Source organism: Chiloscyllium plagiosum, unplaced genomic scaffold (genome assembly GCF_037043375.1).
Source record: "Chiloscyllium plagiosum isolate Xiang-an unplaced genomic scaffold, Cpla_swu_hap1 HiC_scaffold_27, whole genome shotgun sequence".
In the NCBI taxonomy this organism is placed as follows: Eukaryota; Metazoa; Chordata; class Chondrichthyes; order Orectolobiformes; family Hemiscylliidae; genus Chiloscyllium; species Chiloscyllium plagiosum.
In genome coordinates this window covers 72,564,263-72,584,107 of record NW_028270165.1, presented here as the reverse complement: position 1 = coordinate 72,584,107, position 19,845 = coordinate 72,564,263, and the positions used below count along the sequence as shown (strand labels likewise).

Here is a 19,845-nt window from a genome sequence, read left to right as displayed (position 1 = left end):
GCCCAGGGATGTGCAGGTTAGGGTGGATTGGCCATGCTAAATTACCCATAGTGCCCAGGGATGTGCAGGTTAGGGTGGATTGGCCGTGCTAAATTACCCATAGTGCCCAGGGATGTGCAGGTTAGTGTGGATTGGCCATGCTAAATTACCCATAGTGCCCAGGGATGTGCAGGTTAGGGTGGATTGGCCATGCTAAATTACCCAAAGTGTCCAGGTTAGGGTGGATTGGACATGCTAAATTACCCATAGTGCCCAGGGATGTGTTGGTTAGGGTGGATTGGCCGTGTTAAAATACCGATCGTGTTCAGGGATGTGTAGATTATGATGGATTGGACATGCTAAATTACCCATAACGCCCAGGGTTGTGTAGGTTGGGGTGGATTGGCCGTGCTAAATTACCCATCGTGCCCAGGGATGTGCAGATTAGGGTGGATTGGCTGTGCTAAATTACCCATAGTGCCCAGGGATGTGCAGGTAGGGTGGATTGGCCATCCTAAAGTATCCATAGTGCCCAGGGATGTGCAGATTAGGGTGGATTGGCCGTGCTAAATTACTCATTGTGCCCAGGGATGTGTTGGTTCGGGTGGATTGGCCATCCTAAATTACCCATAGTGCCCAGGGATGTGCAGGTTAGGGTGGATTGGCCATGCTAAATTACCCATAGTGCCCAGGGATGTGCAGATTAGGATTCGATTGGCCATGCTAAATTACCCATAGTGCCCAGGGATGTGCAGGTTAGGTATATTCACCCTGGGGTAAATGTAGAGTAATAGGGTAAGGGGAATGTGTCTGGGTGGGGTACTGTGTGGAAATGTTGGGCCGAAGGGCCTGTTTGCATACTGTCGGGATTCTACGTTCGATCCTGATGAGGCCTCCCTCCTGTGTCTTAACCTCCCGACCCCCTCCCATCCAGAATGCCCTCAAGTATCTGTCCTGTCAACACACCTTCAGAGTCTTGTCCAACATTGGAGTCAGAGCTGAGGACATTCCACCTCCCCTGCACTCCAAACCCCGTTCACCCACCCCGATTCCCTGGGGGGAGTCTCAAACCCAAAGGGACAGTGTGTGTAGACACAGGTAAGGTTGAAGTGGGGGAACGAGGGAACATTCCCTCATTCGGAGGGTGATGATCCTGTGGAGCTCTCTCCCACAGACGGCCATGGAAGGCAGGTCCTTGAGTGTATTCAACAGTGAGAGAGAGAGGAAACGAGAGAGATGGAGAGGAGGAGGAGGGAGGGAGGGAAAGCTACTTAACAGATATGTGTGCGCACACCGAGGGAAATCACTCAAAGCTAACACTCAATCTTCTCCATCTCTCCCTGTCTCAACACCATCTTGCTCCAACTCTCCAACCCCAACACCCTCCCACATTTCCAACCCAATCTCCTTATCCCCCGCCCCCTCCGGCTCTATCCTCTCCTCTCTGGACCCTCACTCAATCTCGCCCTAATTCTGCTCCCCCACCTCCACACCCCGCCGTCCTCCCAACTCTCTTCCACACCCCGCCCTTTCCTTGCTGCTGACCCCACTCCCCCCATCTCATTTCCCTCCCCCCAATCTCATTTCCCCCACTCCTCCGATTCCCGTCTCATTTCCTTCCCCCATTCCCCCTGGCTCATTCCCCTTCCCCCATCTCATTTACTGTACCCAATCATTCCCCCCACAATCCACCCGTTTCATTCCCCTCCCCCATCTCATTCCCCTTCCCCCGTCTCATTTACCCTACTCCATCGTTCCCCCCACATTCCCCCGTCTCATTCCCCTCCCCCATCATTCCCCCAACTCTCCCCGTCTCATTCCCCTCTCCCCATTCCCCCGTCTCATTCCCCTTCCCCCGTCTCATTTACCCTACCCCATCATTCCCCCGTCTCATTCCCCTCTGTCTGTCTCGTTCCCCTCTTTCCCATTCCTTCCCTCTATCTCATTCCCCTCCCCCCCATTCCCCTGTCTCATTCCCCTCCCCCATCATTCCCCCCCGTCTCATTCCCCTCTGTCTCTCTCGTTCCCCTCTCCCCCATTCCCTCCCTCTGTCTCATTCCTTTCCCTCCATCCCCCTACTCCGTTCCTCACAGTACTTCCCTCTTCCCCCCCCCACCCCCCCAGGTGAACGACCCTGTAAGTGCCCTTCTGCATCCGCCTATGCTGGGACTCGGTCAGGCTCCCTCAGGTACCACCTGGAGTGGCACCACAGAGGGGAGCAGGAGGCCTGCCCGGGCCTGGAGAGAGATGGTCTGGACCAGGCCTGTCATCGCCCTGTCACCACACACACACACACCCCCGCCACCGGGGGGCTGAGCCAAGATGGAGCCCCTGGAGCTGTCGGTGTGCCCGCCGGTCCTGGTCTGGCCTGGCAGCAGGGCCTTACATCCTCCGAGGCCTCCTGCGAGGAGCTGGTGGGCCTTCTACCGCGGGTCAAGCAGGGAGACGCCGTCGGGCGCATCCCTGACTCCGCGCGGCCTGCAGGAGGCGTGACTGGGAGGGCGTTGGTGGCCCAGACTCGGGAGGCCCCACAACGTCGTCATGGCGACAGCGGAGGCTCCCAGAGGGGACTGCCGAAGGTGGGATGGGGCTGGAGACTCCTTGGAGGAGTGGGACAAGGCTCAGCCTTCCCCGGGAACAGCGACAACCCCCACGAGGGAGAGCTTCCATGTTGCTGTTCCCCGAAAGATGGGGGCCGTGGGCACCGGGAGCCAGGGCTCACCTCCTGCAGGCCTCTCCCACGTCCGCCCTCCCATCGAAAGGCCAGGAACGTTCTTCATCTCGCCCTTCGTCCCACTGCCACCCCTCTGCCAACCTCTCCCCTCCGAACTGGCCATGACCCCCAAGACGGTGCCATCCTCCTACGGTACGTTTCCAAACGGCGGTGTCCTCCAGGATGCCAGTGGTCCCCAAGATGGCGCGGTCATCCGAGCTCGAAGCGGGGAACTCAAGAGGTTGCTGGGAGGATGGGGCTGAGAAACGGCCGGACGGCCTCGTGTCTGCCACTTGGCCGAAGGTGACCGTCTTTCCACAAGGCGGTGGCGTTTTCCCCAAGATGGCGCCGCTTTCTTCCAAGATGGCGCTGTCATGCAAGGATGGTAGAGGTGCGCCTCACGACCCACGGTGGGGGGGGGGGGGGGTTGTTTTTTTTTTTAAAAAACGCAACGCCGCAGGGGTTTGTCCGAATACCCCTCATCTCCTCTCAGCCCACCTTCTCAGTCACCTCTCGACGGCAGCGAGCTAGAGAAAGGCCAATGGGACCCAAGAGCAGGATGGTAACCGTCAGGAGTGAAACGCAGGCCGGTGAGCAATGCGGGGGAGGGGAGAAATCGGTGTCAGCGGCCCACCAGCTCACCTAGTGACACGACAGCGATTTTCAGCTGACTTGGTGTAGACCGGCCTGCTGATACAGAGATAGAGAGAGAGAGAGAGAGAGAAAAAGAGAGAGAGAGAGAAAATGGGGGTGGGGAAAGGAGAGAGGCAGAAGGCCAAGGATAGAAGGTAGAATGGGATAGGAGAAGGGAGAGGGAAAGCTGAGGGACAATGACGTGCATAAAAAGATGGGGAAGGAAAGGGAAATGCAGATAAGGTGAGTGAGGATGAGGTCTCTGGGGTTGAATGCAAAGGAGGCTTGGGTTTTGCTGTCTCCCGTGTACCACAACATACCAACCAGAATTTGTACACCTGTGTGTGTGTGAGAGAGAGAGAGCGCGCGTGAGGAATCGTGAGGAGACAGAGAGAAAGAGAGACAGAGAGAGACAGACAGAGAGACAGAGAGAGAGAGAGAGAGAGAGAAAGGGAGACAGAGAGAGAGAGAGACAGAGAGAGAAAGGGAGACAGAGAGAGAGAGGGCGGATTGCGAGAGGGGGACGGGGAAACACAGAAAGAGGGAAACACTGGGGGATAACAAAAGTGAGAGCAGAAGATGGAGTGAGAGGCAGAGAAAGAGAATGAGAGAGAGAGGCGCTGAAGGAGAGGGAGAAACAGTGAGACAGAGAGAGAAGAAGAGTATGAGAAGGGGGGGGAGACCGAGAAACAGGGTGAGAGAGAGCACGAGGGATTCAGCAAGAGACACAGAAAGAGGGAGAGACGGGCCGAGAAACAGACAGAGAGAGGGAGACTGAGAGAGGCACAGAAAGGAGTGAAGGCTACCGTTAGAGGGAAAGTGACAAGGGCAGGTACTCGATTCAACTGAAGAGAGAGAGACCTGGAAAAATACACAGGGACAGGGAGACAGGAGGTGGGGAGGCAAAGAGAGACAGAGCAACCTCGAAGTGAGAGTTGGAAAGGCCGGTATCTCGATAAACGGGGCAGTCGGGATAAAGAGGGACTTAATTTCCCTTGTGGTTCTTGGTCACCGTGCCTGGCATTGGCCTGAGTGCCAGACAGGAAATCACAGCCTCCCCTGTGGTCAGCAAGTTCACGCTTGACAAAAAAGACTCCTTGCTTTACGGCACGTCGGTTAGAACGGGGCAGGAAATCGGTGAAGCTGTTGTGTTGTACGTACAATATTCTGTCCTGTCCTTTCACAACAGTCGTTAGGTTTCTAACGTGGAATACATCTGCGCCATCGATTATCCAGACATGCATAGTTTCTTGTAACCTGACGAAATGACAGATTGACCACGGGGAACTGGGAAAGGTTGGGGGGGGGGCAAACTATTGTATAAATGAAGCGTTGGGCAATAAAAGCCATGAAATGGTGCTGTCAAACAGAAAGGGAGAGGATTCCTGCAGTCAGAGGCAGCAGCGGATTGTGAGGGAGCGTGTGTGTGTCAGGGTGACAGTCAACGGTCACTCGTAATAAGGTGATGTTCCACACAGCAAGAGCTCACCCCGGCAGTGCACTGACAGACTGGCCATACCTGTACAACGTGACAGAGGAACATGTTGGGTCCCAGACCTCAGGGAGACCGCCCTGGGAGGGTTTGATGGGTGGGACAGTGTAGAGGGAGCTTTACTCTGTATCTAACTCCGTGCTGTCCCTGTCCCTGGGAGGGTTTGATGGGTGGGACAGTGTAGAGGGAGCTTTACTCTGTATCTAACCCCGTGCTGTCCCTGTCCCTGGGAGTGTTTGATGGGGGGGACAGTGTAGAGGGAGCTTTACTCTGTATCTAACCCCGTGCTGTCCCTGTCCCTGTCCCTGGGAGTGTTTGATGGGGGTGGGTGGGTTTAATGATTGTCCCCCAGTCTCTCTATCTGGTGAGGTCTCTCCAACCCTCTCGTTCTCACACTCCTGCTTGTGGAGGGACGTTACATCCAAGTCGTCGCGATATAATCACCCGCTGGGAAGGCAGGGGGTAACCCATTCCTGGGGTGGCCTCAGGGGTTAATGCCAACTCCGCGCGGACGGTCACCCGAGGGTGGAATCAAACCTTGGGTCCTTGGCACTGTGGGGCAGCATTGCTGACCACTGAGCCACCGCACCTCCCTTAACATTTATCCCGGCTGCCGGGTTTGCAGCCGAGACAGATAACCATCAAGTTTATTCCTACACACACACACTCTCACATACACACGGACACAGGTACACACAGACGCGCACACAGACACACACACACCCTTATAGACACACACACTCCCACACTCACACATGCACCCCCTCACAGACTGAAGACACTCTGCACTCACTACACACACACACACGTTCTCACACTCACAACCCCCACCCCAGACAGACAGACACACACAGACAGACAGACAAAGACCCACATGCTGACACGTATCTTGTGTGGTGAGTTTGTACACTTTGCTCAAAAACTGCATACATTATGTAGATCTCTGAGCTCAAAAACTGCATGAATTTATGTAAAACTCCGTTATCTCACTTTTTAGATTAGAATCAATCTAAACATCAGGTCATAGACAGAGAACACAGGGGGCTAACACCTTCAACATATTGTCTAGCTATCACCATTGTTAACAGCTAACCCGAGAATGCAACTTTAAAAAAAAGGTTAAAAGTCACACAACACCAGGTTATAGTCCAACAGGTTTATTGGAGCGTCGCTCCGAAAGCTAGTGTGCTTCCAAGTAAACCTGTTGGACTGTTACCTGATGTTGTGGGATTTTTAACTTTGTATACCCCAGTCCAACACCGGCATCTCCGAATCTTTAAAAAAAAAGGTTTTGTGATTTACACATGAAAGAAGTGAAACTATCACGGTATTCTTACAGGTGAAAGGCTTAACAGACAATTTCAGTTACATCACACTGTAAATGTTTGCTATAAATTCTGTGTGAGTATTGTGTCCTCCACAACCACCTGATGAAGGAGCGACGCTCCGAAAGCGAGTGTGCTTCCAATTAAACCTGTTGGACTATAACGTGGGGTTGTGTGATTTTTAACTAAGAAGTTTATTAACAGTGCAAACTATTTAGATTGTTGTGAAATGGCGGATTAACACACAGTCTGGGTTCGAGACGTGCTGACTGCATAGAGATAGAGTCAGAGAGATGTACAGCATGGGAAAACAGACCCTTCAGTCTAATCCTGTCCATGAAGCAATGCTGATTGTAAGGTAGAGCCTGCTATTATTACAGTGATGGATGCGACTGAAGGGGAGTACCTTTGTAAGGAACAGCATACTGTATCTGTGCTTATTAATGTGCTCTGGGATCCAACCTGAACAGTCACTGCCATATTACAGCAACAGAAGAGGCCATTCGTCCCATCAAGCTCCCTGCTAGCTCTCCGTCGAGCGGTCCTCACTCTGACAGTCTGCTCTCCTTTTGTCTCTTGTCCCCTCGGTCACCGCGGGAACTTCTGGGCACCGCCTTCATCGGAACGAGACATTGAAAACATTGGGAATTTAGTACAAACAGGAACAGCAGGAGGCTATTCAGCCCCTCCCCTCCTCCAGCCTGTCACACGGGAACAGCAGGAGGCCATTCAGCCCCTCCCCTCCTCCTCCAGCCTGTCGCACAGGAACAGCACGAGGCCATTCAGCCCCCTCCCCTCCTCCAGCCTGTCACACAGGAACAGCAGGAGGCCATTCAGCCCCCTCCCCTCCTCCAGCCTGTTACACAGGAACAGCAGGAGGCCATTCAGCCCCTCCCCTCCTCCTCCAGCCTGTCACACAGGAACAGCAGGAGGCCATTCAGCCCCTCCCCTCCCTCCTCCAGCCTGCCACACGGGAACAGCAGGAGGCCATTCTGCCCCTCCCTCCTCCAGCCTGTCACACAGGAACAGCAGGAGGCCATTCAGCCCCTCCCCTCCTCCTCCAGCCTGTCACACAGGGACAGCAGGAGGCCATTCAGCCCCTCCCTCCGCCAGCCTGTCACACAGGGACAGCAGGAGGCCATTCAGCCCCTTCCCCCCCTCCCTCCTCCAGCCTGTCACACAAGAACAGCAGGAGGCCATTCAGCCCCTCCCTCCTCCAGCCTGTCACACAGGAACAGCAGGAGGCCATTCAGCCCCTCCCTCCTCCAGCCTGTCACAGAGGGACAGCAGGAGGCCATTCAGCCCCTCCCCTCCTCCAGCCTGTCACACAGGGACAGCAGGAGGCCATTCAGCCCCTCCCTCCTCCAGCCTGTCACACGGGAACAGCAGGAGGCCATTCAGCCCCCTCCTCCAGCCTGTCACACAGGAACAGCAGGAGGCCATTCAGCCCCCTCCTCCAGCCTGTCACACGGGAACAGCAGGAGGCCATTCAGCCCCTCCCTCCTCCAGCCTGTCACACGGGAACAGCAGGAGGCCATTCAGCCCCTCCCTCCTCCAGCCTGTCACACGGGAACAGCAGGAGGCCATTCAGCCCCTCCCTCCTCCAGCCTGTCACACGGGAACAGCAGGAGGCCATTCAGCCCCTCCCCCTCTCCCTCCTCCAGCCTGTCACACAGGAACAGCAGGAGGCCATTCAGCCCCCTCCTCCAGCCTGTCACACAGGAACAGCAGGAGGCCATTCAGCCCCTCCCCTCCAGCCTGTCACACAGGAACAGCAGGAGGCCATTCAGCCCCTCCCTCCTCCAGCCTGTCACACAGGAACAGCAGGAGGCCATTCAGCCCCTCCCCTCCAGCCTGTCACACAGGAACAGCAGGAGGCCATTCAGCCCCTCCTCCAGCCTGTCACATGCGAACATCTGCCATGTTTAACCCGGCCTCTCCACGTGACTCCAGACCCCACATAGCCTCCGAGACCCGGGGCCGTTTCTCAAACCCCGTGCGTGCAGTTTTCCGATGACTCAGACCCGTACTGGGCGGGTACGGCCTTCCCTGCTCCCCCCGAGGCTCGCCCACCGTTCCCTCCATCCCACCCCGCCCCCATTCCTGGTCGCCCTGCCTCCTCACCCGTCCTGTCTGGGTTCTTGGTGCGGGACCTGGGCAGGCTGGAGTCGTACTTCCGGGTCCTCTCGGGCGTGTTCAGGATCTCCGTCATGTGCTGGTGCTGTTGGCTCACCTCGGGACACAGGGTCTGGGTCACCGGGGAGACGGCGAGAGGGGAATCCACGCATGGAGACCACTCGCACTCCTGGAACGCCAGCAGGGAACAGGGACGTGAGTCCACCAGGTATAGTCCACCTCGGTCAGACACTCCCAATCCCAGGGACAGGGACAGCACGGGGTTAGATACAGAGTAAAGCTCCCTCTACACTGTCCCCCCCATCCCAGGGACAGGGACAGCACGGGGTTAGATACAGAGTAAAGCTCCCTCTACACTGTCCCCCCCATCCCAGGGACAGGGACAGCACGGGGTTAGATACAGAGTAAAGCTCCCTCTACACTGTCCCCCCCATCCCAGGGACAGGGACAGCACGGGGTTAGATACAGAGTAAAGCTCCCTCTACACTGTCCCCCCCATCCCAGGGACAGGGACAGCACGGGGTTAGATACAGAGTAAAGCTCCCTCTACACTGTCCCCCCCATCCCAGGGACAGGGACAGCACGGGGTTAGATACAGAGTAAAGCTCCCTCTACACTGTCCCCCCATCCCAGGGACAGGGACAGCACGGTGTTAGATACAGAGTAAAGCTCCCTCTACACTGTCCCCCCCATCAAACACTCCCAGGGACAGGGACAGCACGGGGTTAGATACAGAGTAAAGCTCCCTCTACACTGTCCCCCCTCCATCCCAGGGACAGCACGGGGTTAGATACAGAGTAAAGCTCCCTCTACACTGTCCCCCCTCCATCCCAGGGACAGGGACAGGGACAGCATGGGGTTAGATACAGAGTAAAGCTCCCTCTACACTGTCCCCCCTCCATCCCAGGGACAGGGACAGCACGGGGTTAGATACAGAGTAAAGCTCCCTCTACACTGTCCCCCCATCCCAGGGACAGAACGGGGTTAGATACAGAGTAAAGCTCCCTCTACACTGTCCCCCCCATCCCAGGGACAGGGACAGCATGGGGTTAGATACAGAGTAAAGCTCCCTCTACACTGTCCCCCCCATCCCAGGGACAGGGACAACACGGGGTTAGATACAGAGTAAAGCTCCCTCTACACTGTCCCCCCCATCCCAGAGACAGGGATAGCATGGGGTTAGATACAGAGTAAAGCTCCCTCTACACTGTCCGCCCATCAAACACTCCCAGGGACAGGGACAGCACGGGGTTTGATACAGAGTAAAGCTCCCTCTACACTGTCCCCCCCATCCCAGAGACAGGGATAGCATGGGGTTAGATACAGAGTAAAGCTCCCTCTACACTGCCCCCCCCCCCATCCCAGGGACAGGGACAGCACGGTGTTAGATACAGAGTAAAGCTCCCTCTACACTGTCCCCCCCATCAAACACTCCCAGGGACAGGGACAGCACAGGGTTAGATACAGTGTAAATCTCTCTCTACACTGTCCCCCCCATCCCAGAGACAGGGACAACACGGGGTTAGATACAGAGTAAAGCTCCCTCTACACTGTCCGCCCATCAAACACTCCCAGGGACAGGGACAGCACAGGGTTAGATACAGAGTAAAGCTCCCTCTACACTGTCCCCCCATCCCAGGGACAGCTCGGGGTTAGATACAGAGTAAAGCTCCCTCTACACTGTCCCCCCCATCCCAGGGACAGAGACAGCACGGGGTTAGATACAGAGTAAAGCTTACTCTACACTGTCGCCCCCATCCCAGGGACAGGGACAGCACGGGGTTAGATACAGAGTAAAGCTCCCTCTACACTGTCCCCCCCATCCCAGGAACAGGGACAGCACGGGGTTAGATACAGAGTAAAGCTCCCTCTACACTGTCCCCCCCCCATCCCAGGGACAGAGACAGCACGGGGTTAGATACAGAGTAAAGCTCCCTCTACACTGTCCCCCCCCCATCCCAGAGACAGGGACAGCACGGGGTTAGATACAGAGTAAAGCTCCCTCTACACTGTCCCCCCCCATCCCTGGGACAGGGACAGCACGGGGTTAGATACAGAGTAAAGCTCCCTCTACACTGTCCCCCCCCATCCCTGGGACAGGGACAGCACGGGGTTAGATACAGAGTAAAGCTCCCTCTACACTGTCCCCCCCCTCTTTCCTTTTCTCTCTGTTTCCCACTCTCTGCACCTCTCTCTCTCTCACTCCGCCTCTGTCTCCCTCTCTCTGTCTCCCACTGTTTCTAACTTACTCTGAATGTTTCACTGTGTCTGTGTGTGTCTCTCTCTGTCTGACTCTACCTTACTGTGACTCACTTTCTCTCGCTTTCTCTCTCTCCTTCAGTCTGTCTGTTTTTCCCTCTCTCTCTCTCTCTTTGACTCTGTGCCTTACCCCGACTCCCTCATTCTGTTGCTCTCTGTTCTGGCCTCCTCCCCTTTTCCTCTCTCTCTCTCACACACTCTGTCTCCCTCTGTCAGTTCACTGAGCTGTCTTTATGATCATTCCGGCTGCCCTCCATTAACCGCAACCCACTCCCTCCCTCCCTCCCTCCCCGCCCCCAAAGCCCATGCGTGCGCACACGCACTCGCACACACACACACAGAGAGGTGTTTAGCTGACCTCTCGCTGCAGTCTCTCCTGCCTCTCCCTCTGCTGTAGGATCTGAGCGCGGGTCGTGTGATACTCCAGGGCAAAGTCGCTGATGAGCTTAAAGAACTTGCTGACGGTCATGTTGCGGACGCTGGAGCTGGGATACCCGAAGTACAGGAGGAAGGAATGGTACCTGTGGTGCGAGAACAGCACAAACCCTGCCCCCATCAGTTACTGACACTGAATCTCAGAGACCCGGGCAGCCCCAAAAGCTGCGGCCTGTGCCTTTTGTCCATTTGAGGTCGCCACTTGTACCAGCGGAGGGACTTCACAAGGAAGCAACGATAAAGAATCCATCTTTTACTTTTTAAATATCTTTTCCAGTTCAGAGATGTCATTACACTCCTCTAGAGGAGGACAGACCTGAAGCCGGGGCATCTCAGTCCAGGGGTGGGGACGTTGTGCCACAACAGGGCCGCAAAACCTCAGTTCATTTTTTTTTTTTGTTAACTCAAGATCATTGACAAGGGAGCAGGAGCATAGATGGTGTCGTAAACTAGGCTAGAATTGTGTCTCAACAGAGAGAGAGAGAGAAAGAACACAGACTGGAATCGTCCCGAGAAAGGGAATGTCTTCAGCTCGCCTCTGCCAGGACATGTGCAAGAACACCAAAGTCCGACCCAATCAGAGCACATTAAAGGTGCTGATCGGTCAACGGGTGACATGGTAGTTCAGTGGTTAGCACCGCTGCCTCACAGAGCCAGGGACCCGGGTTCGAACTCACCCTCGGGCAACTGTCTGTGTGCACTTTGCACATTCTACACCCCCATGTCTGCGTGGGTTTCCTCCAGGTGCTCCAGTTTCCTCCCACTGTCCAAAGATGTGCAAGTTAGGGTGGATTGGCCATGCTAAATTACCCATAGTGCCCAGGGATGTGCAGGTTAGGGTGGATTGGCTGTGCTAAATTACCCATAGTGCCCAGGGATGTGCAGGTTAGGGTGGATTGGCCATGCTAAATTACCCATAGTGCCCAGGGATAAATATAGAGTAACAGGGTCAGGGAATGGGTCTGGGTGTGTTACTCTTCGGTGGGGTCGGTGTGGACTTGTTAGGCCGAAGGCCCTGTTTCCACACTGTCAGGATTCGATGAGGTCAGCTCTGATTGGCTGAGGCGCTCGCACGGAGATAGCAAAGGGGAGCTCGCGGCTCCCTCGAGTGAGCGAACCGTTCACGAGGCCAGAACGGATCCCTTTTGTTTGCGGTCTGTGAGCGCGCGCCACTCCCAGAGCATGTAAAAAAGGCACCTCGTGTGCTCAGCTATCTTTCATCAATTGGTTGTCTGTGAAACTATCGGTTCACTCAAGAAGGCGCTGTCCCAGTTGCGGGATCAACCTCTCAGACCTGCTGTTTTTGCAAGCACAGGGCCTAGTTGGGGACCTTTTACACCACACTTATTATGAATCTCCCCACCACGGTTGTGACCTTTTGAAATTTCGGTCTCCTTGTATCCGTCGCTGACGAGCCTCGGAGATTAAAACCAGCTCTGCCGTCCCATCTCTCTGTTTTTAGTGGGGTTCACCTTCTGCAGTGCTGAGGAGATTTGTTTCTCTCACCTGCGTTCTGGGGGAGAAACCATTCTGCCCGAGTCTGTTAAAAAGGCAAATCTTGACTGGGTGTAAAACAAAATTAAATCAAAATACTCGGGTGCCCCGTTGTGCCACAGCGGTGGTGTTCCCTGCCCCTGGACTGGGGTCGAGAGGTGTGTAATAACATCCTGGTCCGTTGGAAAAATAGATGATGATTAGATTAGATTCCCTACAGTGTGGGAACAGGCCCTTCGGCTCAACCAGTCCACACTGACCCCCCCCCCCCCCCGAAGAGAAACCCACCCAAACCCATTTCCCTCTGACTAATGCACCTAATACGGTGGGTAATTTAGCACGGCCAATTCACACTAAACCTAACCTGCACATCCCTGGGCACTATGGGTAATTTAGCACGGCCAATTCACACTAAACCTAACCTGCACATCCCTGGGCACTATGGGTAATTTAGCATGGCCAATCCACCCTAACCTGCACATCCCTGGGCACTATGGGTAATTTAGCACGGCCAATTCACACTAAACCTAACCTGCACATCCCTGGGCACTATGGGTAATTTAGCACGGCCAATTCACACTAAACCTAACCTGCACATCCCTGGGCACTATGGGTAATTTAGCACGGCCAATTCACACTAAACCTAACCTGCACATCCCTGGGCACTATGGGTAATTTAGCATGGCCAATCCACCCTAACCTGCACATCCCTGGGCACAATGGGTAATTTAGCATGGCCAATCCACCCTAACCTGCACATCCCTGGGCACTATGGGTAATTTAGCACGGCCAATCCACTCTAACCTGCACATCCCTGGGCACTATGGGTAATTTAGCACGGCCAATTCACACTAAACCTAACCTGCACATCCCTGGGCACTATGGGTAATTTAGCATGGCCAATCCACCCTAACCTGCACATCCCTGGGCACAATGGGTAATTTAGCATGGCCAATCCACCCTAACCTGCACATCCCTGGGCACTATGGGTAATTTAGCACGGCCAATCCACCCTAACCTGCACATCCCTGGGCACTATGGGTAATTTAGCACGGCCAATCCACTCTAACCTGCACATCCCTGGGCACTATGGGTAATTTAGCACGGCCAATCCACCCTAACCTGCACATCCCTGGGCACTATGGGTAATTTAGCACGGCCAATTCACACTAAACCTAACCTGCACATCCCTGGGCACTATGGATGCAGGTTAGGTGCATTAGTCAGGTGTAAATATAGAGTAATGGGGTAGGGATTACTCTTTGGAAGGTTGGTGTGGACTTGTTGGTCCGAAGGGCCTGTTTCCAAACTGTAGGGATTCTAAGATTCTCTCTCTCTCTCTCTCTCTCTGTTGAGATCCAATTCTGGCCCAGTTTACGACGCCATTTACACTCTCACCTCCCGGTCAGCGATCTTGGGCACCAAATCCCATGGGGCCGAGCCTCCGAACGTCAATATTCCAAGAGGGGGGAGAGCGCGGCAGGGGTGTTGAGTCTGGTGGAGGGTGGGGGCTGTTGATGGGCCCTCCCGTCAGGCCTTCGGACCTACCTGTTCCTGACGCGCCTGTGGACCGCTTTCAGGATGATGATGCGCTGTGCGCACTCCTTGAGGAAGGCCGGGGCCTTGCTCTTGAAGACGGGGCCGCTGTCTCGCTTGGCGATGACCTTCACGTGATCCCACGCTGCCTTGCAGCTCACCTCAAGGTTGGTCAGGTCAGCCTGAAGCTGGGAGAAGTCAACCTGTTTGGGGAGGTGGCGCACAAAGAGGTCACAGGTTAACCCTTCTGCGCGGGGAGGGGAGGAGAGCTTGGCCATCTCACGCCATCTCAGCTGACGGCGGGAGAAAGGGGCAACTTTAATCTCCTGCCCATCGCCTCCGCGACCCTGCGGTTTCTCATGCTGACATGGAACAGTTCAAAGGCAAAGGTCAGAGGGTGACCTTCCCATGAGGAAGTTTCACAGTTCTTTCTAAAAAATTATGTTTGATCTCGCAGCATATGGGCACCTCTGGCTGGGCCCTGTATTTATTCCCCTGTCCCTAACTGCCCTCCTTGAGAAGGTGGGGTGGGGTGGGGTGGGTGAGCTGCCATCTTAGCCACGTGCTGCTGTGGGGTAGACCCACGATGCCCCTCAGAGAGAGGGCAATCCCAGGATTCTGACCCAGGAAGGAACGGCCGATAGATTCCGGGACAGGGAGTGGCTCGGAGTTGGGTAGAGGGGAGGGGGGTGGTGTGCCCCGTGTATCTGCTGCCCGCCCTCATCCTTCGAGATGGTAGAGGGGTGTGGGGGGTTTGGGAAGGTGCTGTCTGAGGAGCCCCCTCGGTGAGGTTCTGCAGTGGGTCTTGTAGACGGTACACACTGCTGCGACTGAGCGTCTGGGGGTGGTGGGAGGGAGCAGAGGTTTGTGGGTGTGGGTCCAATTGAGCAGGGGGTGGGGTGGGGGGATGCTTTGTACCTGGGCGGTGTGGAGCTTCTCGAGTGTTGTCGGAAGTGCCCCCATCCAGGGCTAAGTGGGGAGTTTTCCCTCCCCCCTCCTGGCCTGTGCCTTGTCGATGGTGGGACAGGGCTCTGTGGGGAGAGAGTCAGGAGGGGAGTGACTCGCTGCAGGATTCCCAGCCTCTGATCCTGCCATTGTAGCTGGGTTTACACGGGGCTGGTCCACGTTCAGTTTCTGGTCAACGGTAAACCCCCAGGATGTTGGTAGTGGGGGAGGGGGATTCAGTGATGGTAACGCCGTTGAACGTCAAGGGAGCGATAGTTAGATTCTCTCTCAATGGTAACCCCCAGGATGTTGATAGTGGGGGGGGAGGGGGGATTCAGTGATGGTAACGCCATTGAACGTCAAGGGGGCGATAGTTAGATTCTCTCTCAATGGTAACCCCCAGGATGTTGATAGTGGGGGGGAGGGGGATTCAGTGACGGTAACGCCAATGAACGTCAAGGGGGTGATGGTTAGATTCTCTCTCAATGGGAACCCCCAGGATGTTGATAGTGGGGGAGGGGGTTCAATGACGGTAACGCCATTGAACGTCAAGGGGGCGATGGTTAGATTCTCTCTCAATGGGAACCCCCAGGATGTTGATAGTGGGGGGAGGGGGATTCAGTGACGGTAACACCATTGAACGTCAAGGGGGCGATGGTTAGATTCTCTCTCAATGGGAACCCCCAGGATGTTGATAGTGGGGGAGGGGGTTCAGTGACAGTAACGCCATTGAACGTCAAGGGGGCGATGGTTAGATTCTCTCTCAATGGTAACCCCCAGGATGTTGATAGTGGGGGGAGGGGGATTCATGACGGCAACACCATTGAACGTCAAGGGGGCGATGGTTAGATTCTCTCTCAATGGTAACCCCCAGGATGTTGATAGTGGGGGGAGGGGGATTCATGACGGCAACACCATTGAACGTCAAGGGGGCGATGGTTAGATTCTCTCTCAATGGGAACCCCCAGGATGTTGATCGTGGGGGAGGGGGATTCATGACGGCAACACCATTGAACGTCAAGGGGGCGATGGTTAGATTCTCTCTCAATGGGAACCCCCAGGATGTTGATAGTGGGAGATTCCCTCCTGCCCATTTCTGGAATGTGTACCAACCATGAGGGCTGACCTCTGATTCGGTACCTCTTCGGACCCTCCGACACCTTGTAATCAACAGTCAGCCTGTGTCTCAGCCCAGTCCTGTTTTCTCGGTATTCTTGTAACCTTCAGCTGTGATTCAGAGTCTGAGGTCAACCCAGAATCCCGACAGTGAGGAAATAGACCCTTCGTCCACAGCGCCCTCCAAAGAGTAACCCATTCCCCTACCCGATCATTCTACATTTACTCCTGACTAATGTGCCTAATCGGCACATCCCTGGGCACTATGGGTAATTTAGCATGGTCAATCCACCCTAACCTACACATCCCTGGGCACTGTGGGTAATTTAGCACGGCCAATCCACCCTAACCTGCACATCCCTGGGCACTATGGGTAATTTAGCATGGCCAATCCACCCTAACCTGCACATCCCTGGGCACTGTGGGTAATTTAGTATGGCCAATCCCCCCTAACCTGCACATCCCTGGGCACTATGGGTAATTTAGCACGGCCAATCCCCCCCTAACCTGCACATCCCTGGGCACTATGGGTAATTTAGCACGGCCAATCCCCCCCTAATCGGCACATCCCTGGGCACTATGGGTAATTTAGCACGGCCAATCCACCCTATCCTGCACATCCCTGGGCACTATGGGTAATTTAGCACGGCCAATCCCCCCTAACCTGCACATGCCTGGGCACTATGGGTAATTTAGCATGGCCAATCCCCCCTAACCTGCACATCCCTGGGCACTATGGGTAATTTAGCATGGCCAATCCACCCTAACCTGTACATCCCTGGGCACTGTGGGTAATTTAGCACGGCCAATCCACCCTAACCTGCACATCCCTGGGCACTATGGGTAATTTAGCATGGCCAATCCACCCTAACCTGCACATCCCTGGGCACTGTGGGTAATTTAGTATGGCCAATCCCCCCTAACCTGCACATCCCTGGGCACTATGGGTAATTTAGTATGGCCAATCCCCCCTAACCTACACATCCCTGGACACTGTGGGTAATTTAGCACGGCCAATCCCCCCCTAACCTGCACATCCCTGGGCACTATGGGTAATTTAGCACGGCCAATCCCCCCCCTAATCGGCACATCCCTGGGCACTATGGGTAATTTAGCACGGCCAATCCACCCTAACCTGCACATCCCTGGGCACTATGGGTAATTTAGCACGGCCAATCCCCCCTAACCTGCACATGCCTGGGCACTATGGGTAATTTAGCATGGCCAATCCCCCCTAACCTGCACATCCCTGGGCACTATGGGTAATTTAGCACGGCCAATCCACCCTAACCTGCACATCCCTGGGCACTATGGGTAATTTAGTATGGCCAATCCACCCTAACCTGCACATCCCTGGGTACTATGGGTAATTTAGCACGGCCAATCCCCCCTAACCTGCACATCCCTGGGCACTATGGGTAATTTAGCATGGCCAATCCACCATAACCTGCACATCCCTGGGCACTATGGGTAATTTAGTATGGCCAATCCACCCTAACCTGCACATCCCTGGGCACTATGGGTAATTTAGTATGGCCAATCCCCCCTAACCTGCACATCCCTGGACACTATGGGTAATTTAGCACGGCCAATCCCCCCCTAACCTGCACATCCCTGGGCACTATGGGTAATTTAGCACGGCCAATCCCCCCCTAATCGGCACATCCCTGGGCACTATGGGTAATTTAGCACGGCCAATCCACCCTAACCTGCACATCCCTGGGCACTATGGGTAATTTAGCACGGCCAATCCCCCCTAACCTGCACATGCCTGGGCACTATGGGTAATTTAGCATGGCCAATCCCCCCTAACCTGCACATCCCTGGGCACTATGGGTAATTTAGCACGGCCAATCCACCCTAACCTGCACATCCCTGGGCACTATGGGTAATTTGGATGGCCAATCCACCCTAACCTGCACATCCCTGGGTACTATGGGTAATTTAGCACGGCCAATCCCCCCTAACCTGCACATCCCTGGGCACTATGGGTAATTTAGCATGGCCAATCCACCATAACCTGCACATCCCTGGGCACTATGGGTAATTTAGTATGGCCAATCCACCCTAACCTGCACATCCCTGGGCACTATGGGTAATTTAGTATGGCCAATCCCCCCTAACCTACACATCCCTGGACACTATGGGTAATTTAGCACGGCCAATCCCCCCCCTAACCTGCACATCCCTGGGCACTATGGGTAATTTAGCACGGCCAATCCCCCCTAACCTGCACATGCCTGGGCACTATGGGTAATTTAGCATGGCCAATCCCCCCTAACCTGCACATCCCTGGGCACTATGGGTAATTTAGCACGGCCAATCCACCCTAACCTGCACATCCCTGGGCACTATGGGTAATTTCGTATGGCCAATCCACCCTAACCTGCACATCCCTGGGTACTATGGGTAATTTAGCACGGCCAATCCCCCCTAACCTGCACATCCCTGGGCACTATGGGTAATTTAGCATGGCCAATCCACCATAACCTGCACATCCCTGGGCACTATGGGTAATTTAGCACGGTCAATCCACCCTAACCTGCACATGCCTGGGCACTATGGGTAATTTAGCATGGCCAATCCCCCCTAACCTGCACATCCCTGGGCACTATGGGTAATTTAGCACGGCCAATCCACCCTAACCTGCACATCCCTGGGCACTATGGGTAATTTAGCATGGCCAATCCCCCCTAACCTGCACATCCCTGGGCACTATGGGTAATTTAGCACAGCCAATCCACCCTAACCTGCACATCCCTGGGCACTATGGGTAATTTCGTATGGCCAATCCACCCTAACCTGCACATCCCTGGGTACTATGGGTAATTTAGCACGGCCAATCCCCCCTAACCTGCACATCCCTGGGCACTATGGGTAATTTAGCATGGCCAATCCACCATAACCTGCACATCCCTGGGCACTATGGGTAATTTAGCACGGTCAATCCACCCTAACCTGCACATCCCTGGGCACTATGGGTAATTTAGTATGGCCAATCCCCCCTAACCTGCACATCTCTGGGTACTATGGGTAATTTAGCACAGCCAATCCACCCTAACCTGCACATCCCTGGGCACTATCGGTAATTTAGCATGGCCAATCCACCCTAACCTACACATCCCAGGACACTATGGGTAATTTAGCACGGCCAATCCACCCTAATCTGCACATCCCTGGGCACTATGGGTAATTTAGCACGGCCAATCCACCCTAACCTGCACATCCCTGGGCACTATGGGTAATTTAGCACGGCCGATCCACCCTAACTTGCACATCCCTGGGTACTATGGGTAATTTAGCACGGCCAATCCCCCCTAACCTGCACATCCCTGGGCACTATGGGTAATTTAGCACGGTCAATCCACCCTAACCTGCACATCCCTGGGCACTATGGGTAATTTAGTATGGCCAATCCACCCTAACCTGCACATCTCTGGGTACTATGGGTAATTTAGCACGGCCAATCCCCCCTAACCTGCACATCCCTGGGCACTATGGGTAATTTAGCATGGCCAATCCACCCTAACCTACACATCCCAGGACACTATGGGTAATTTAGCACGGCCAATCCACCCTAATCTGCACATCCCTGGGCACTATGGGTAATTTAGCACGGCCAATCCACCCTAACCTGCGCATCCCTGGGCACTATGGGAATTTAGCACGGCCAATCCACCCTAACTTGCACATCCCCGGGCACTATGGGTAATTTAGCACGGCCAATCCACCCTAACCTGCACATCCCTGGGCACTATGGGTAATTTAGCACGGCCAATCCA

The 19,845-nt window shown here is 54.8% G+C and overlaps 1 protein-coding gene across 1 annotated transcript in view; it reads right to left on the bottom strand.

Moving 5' to 3' along the window:
- Positions 1-5,717: 5,717 nt before the first annotated feature.
- The window catches only part of LOC122547711 (FH1/FH2 domain-containing protein 3), a 61,569-nt gene continuing 47,441 nt past the window's right edge, over positions 5,718-19,845 (bottom strand). Inside the window, exons 6-9 of the mRNA XM_087974874.1 lie at positions 14,015-14,205; positions 10,896-11,058; positions 8,267-8,447; positions 5,718-6,756 (exon numbers count right to left, since the gene is read on the bottom strand). Of these exons, the coding sequence (XP_087831000.1) occupies positions 6,731-6,756; positions 8,267-8,447; positions 10,896-11,058; positions 14,015-14,205 (561 nt within the window). The 3' untranslated portion in view covers positions 5,718-6,730. The remainder of the gene's footprint in view (positions 6,757-8,266; positions 8,448-10,895; positions 11,059-14,014; positions 14,206-19,845) is intronic.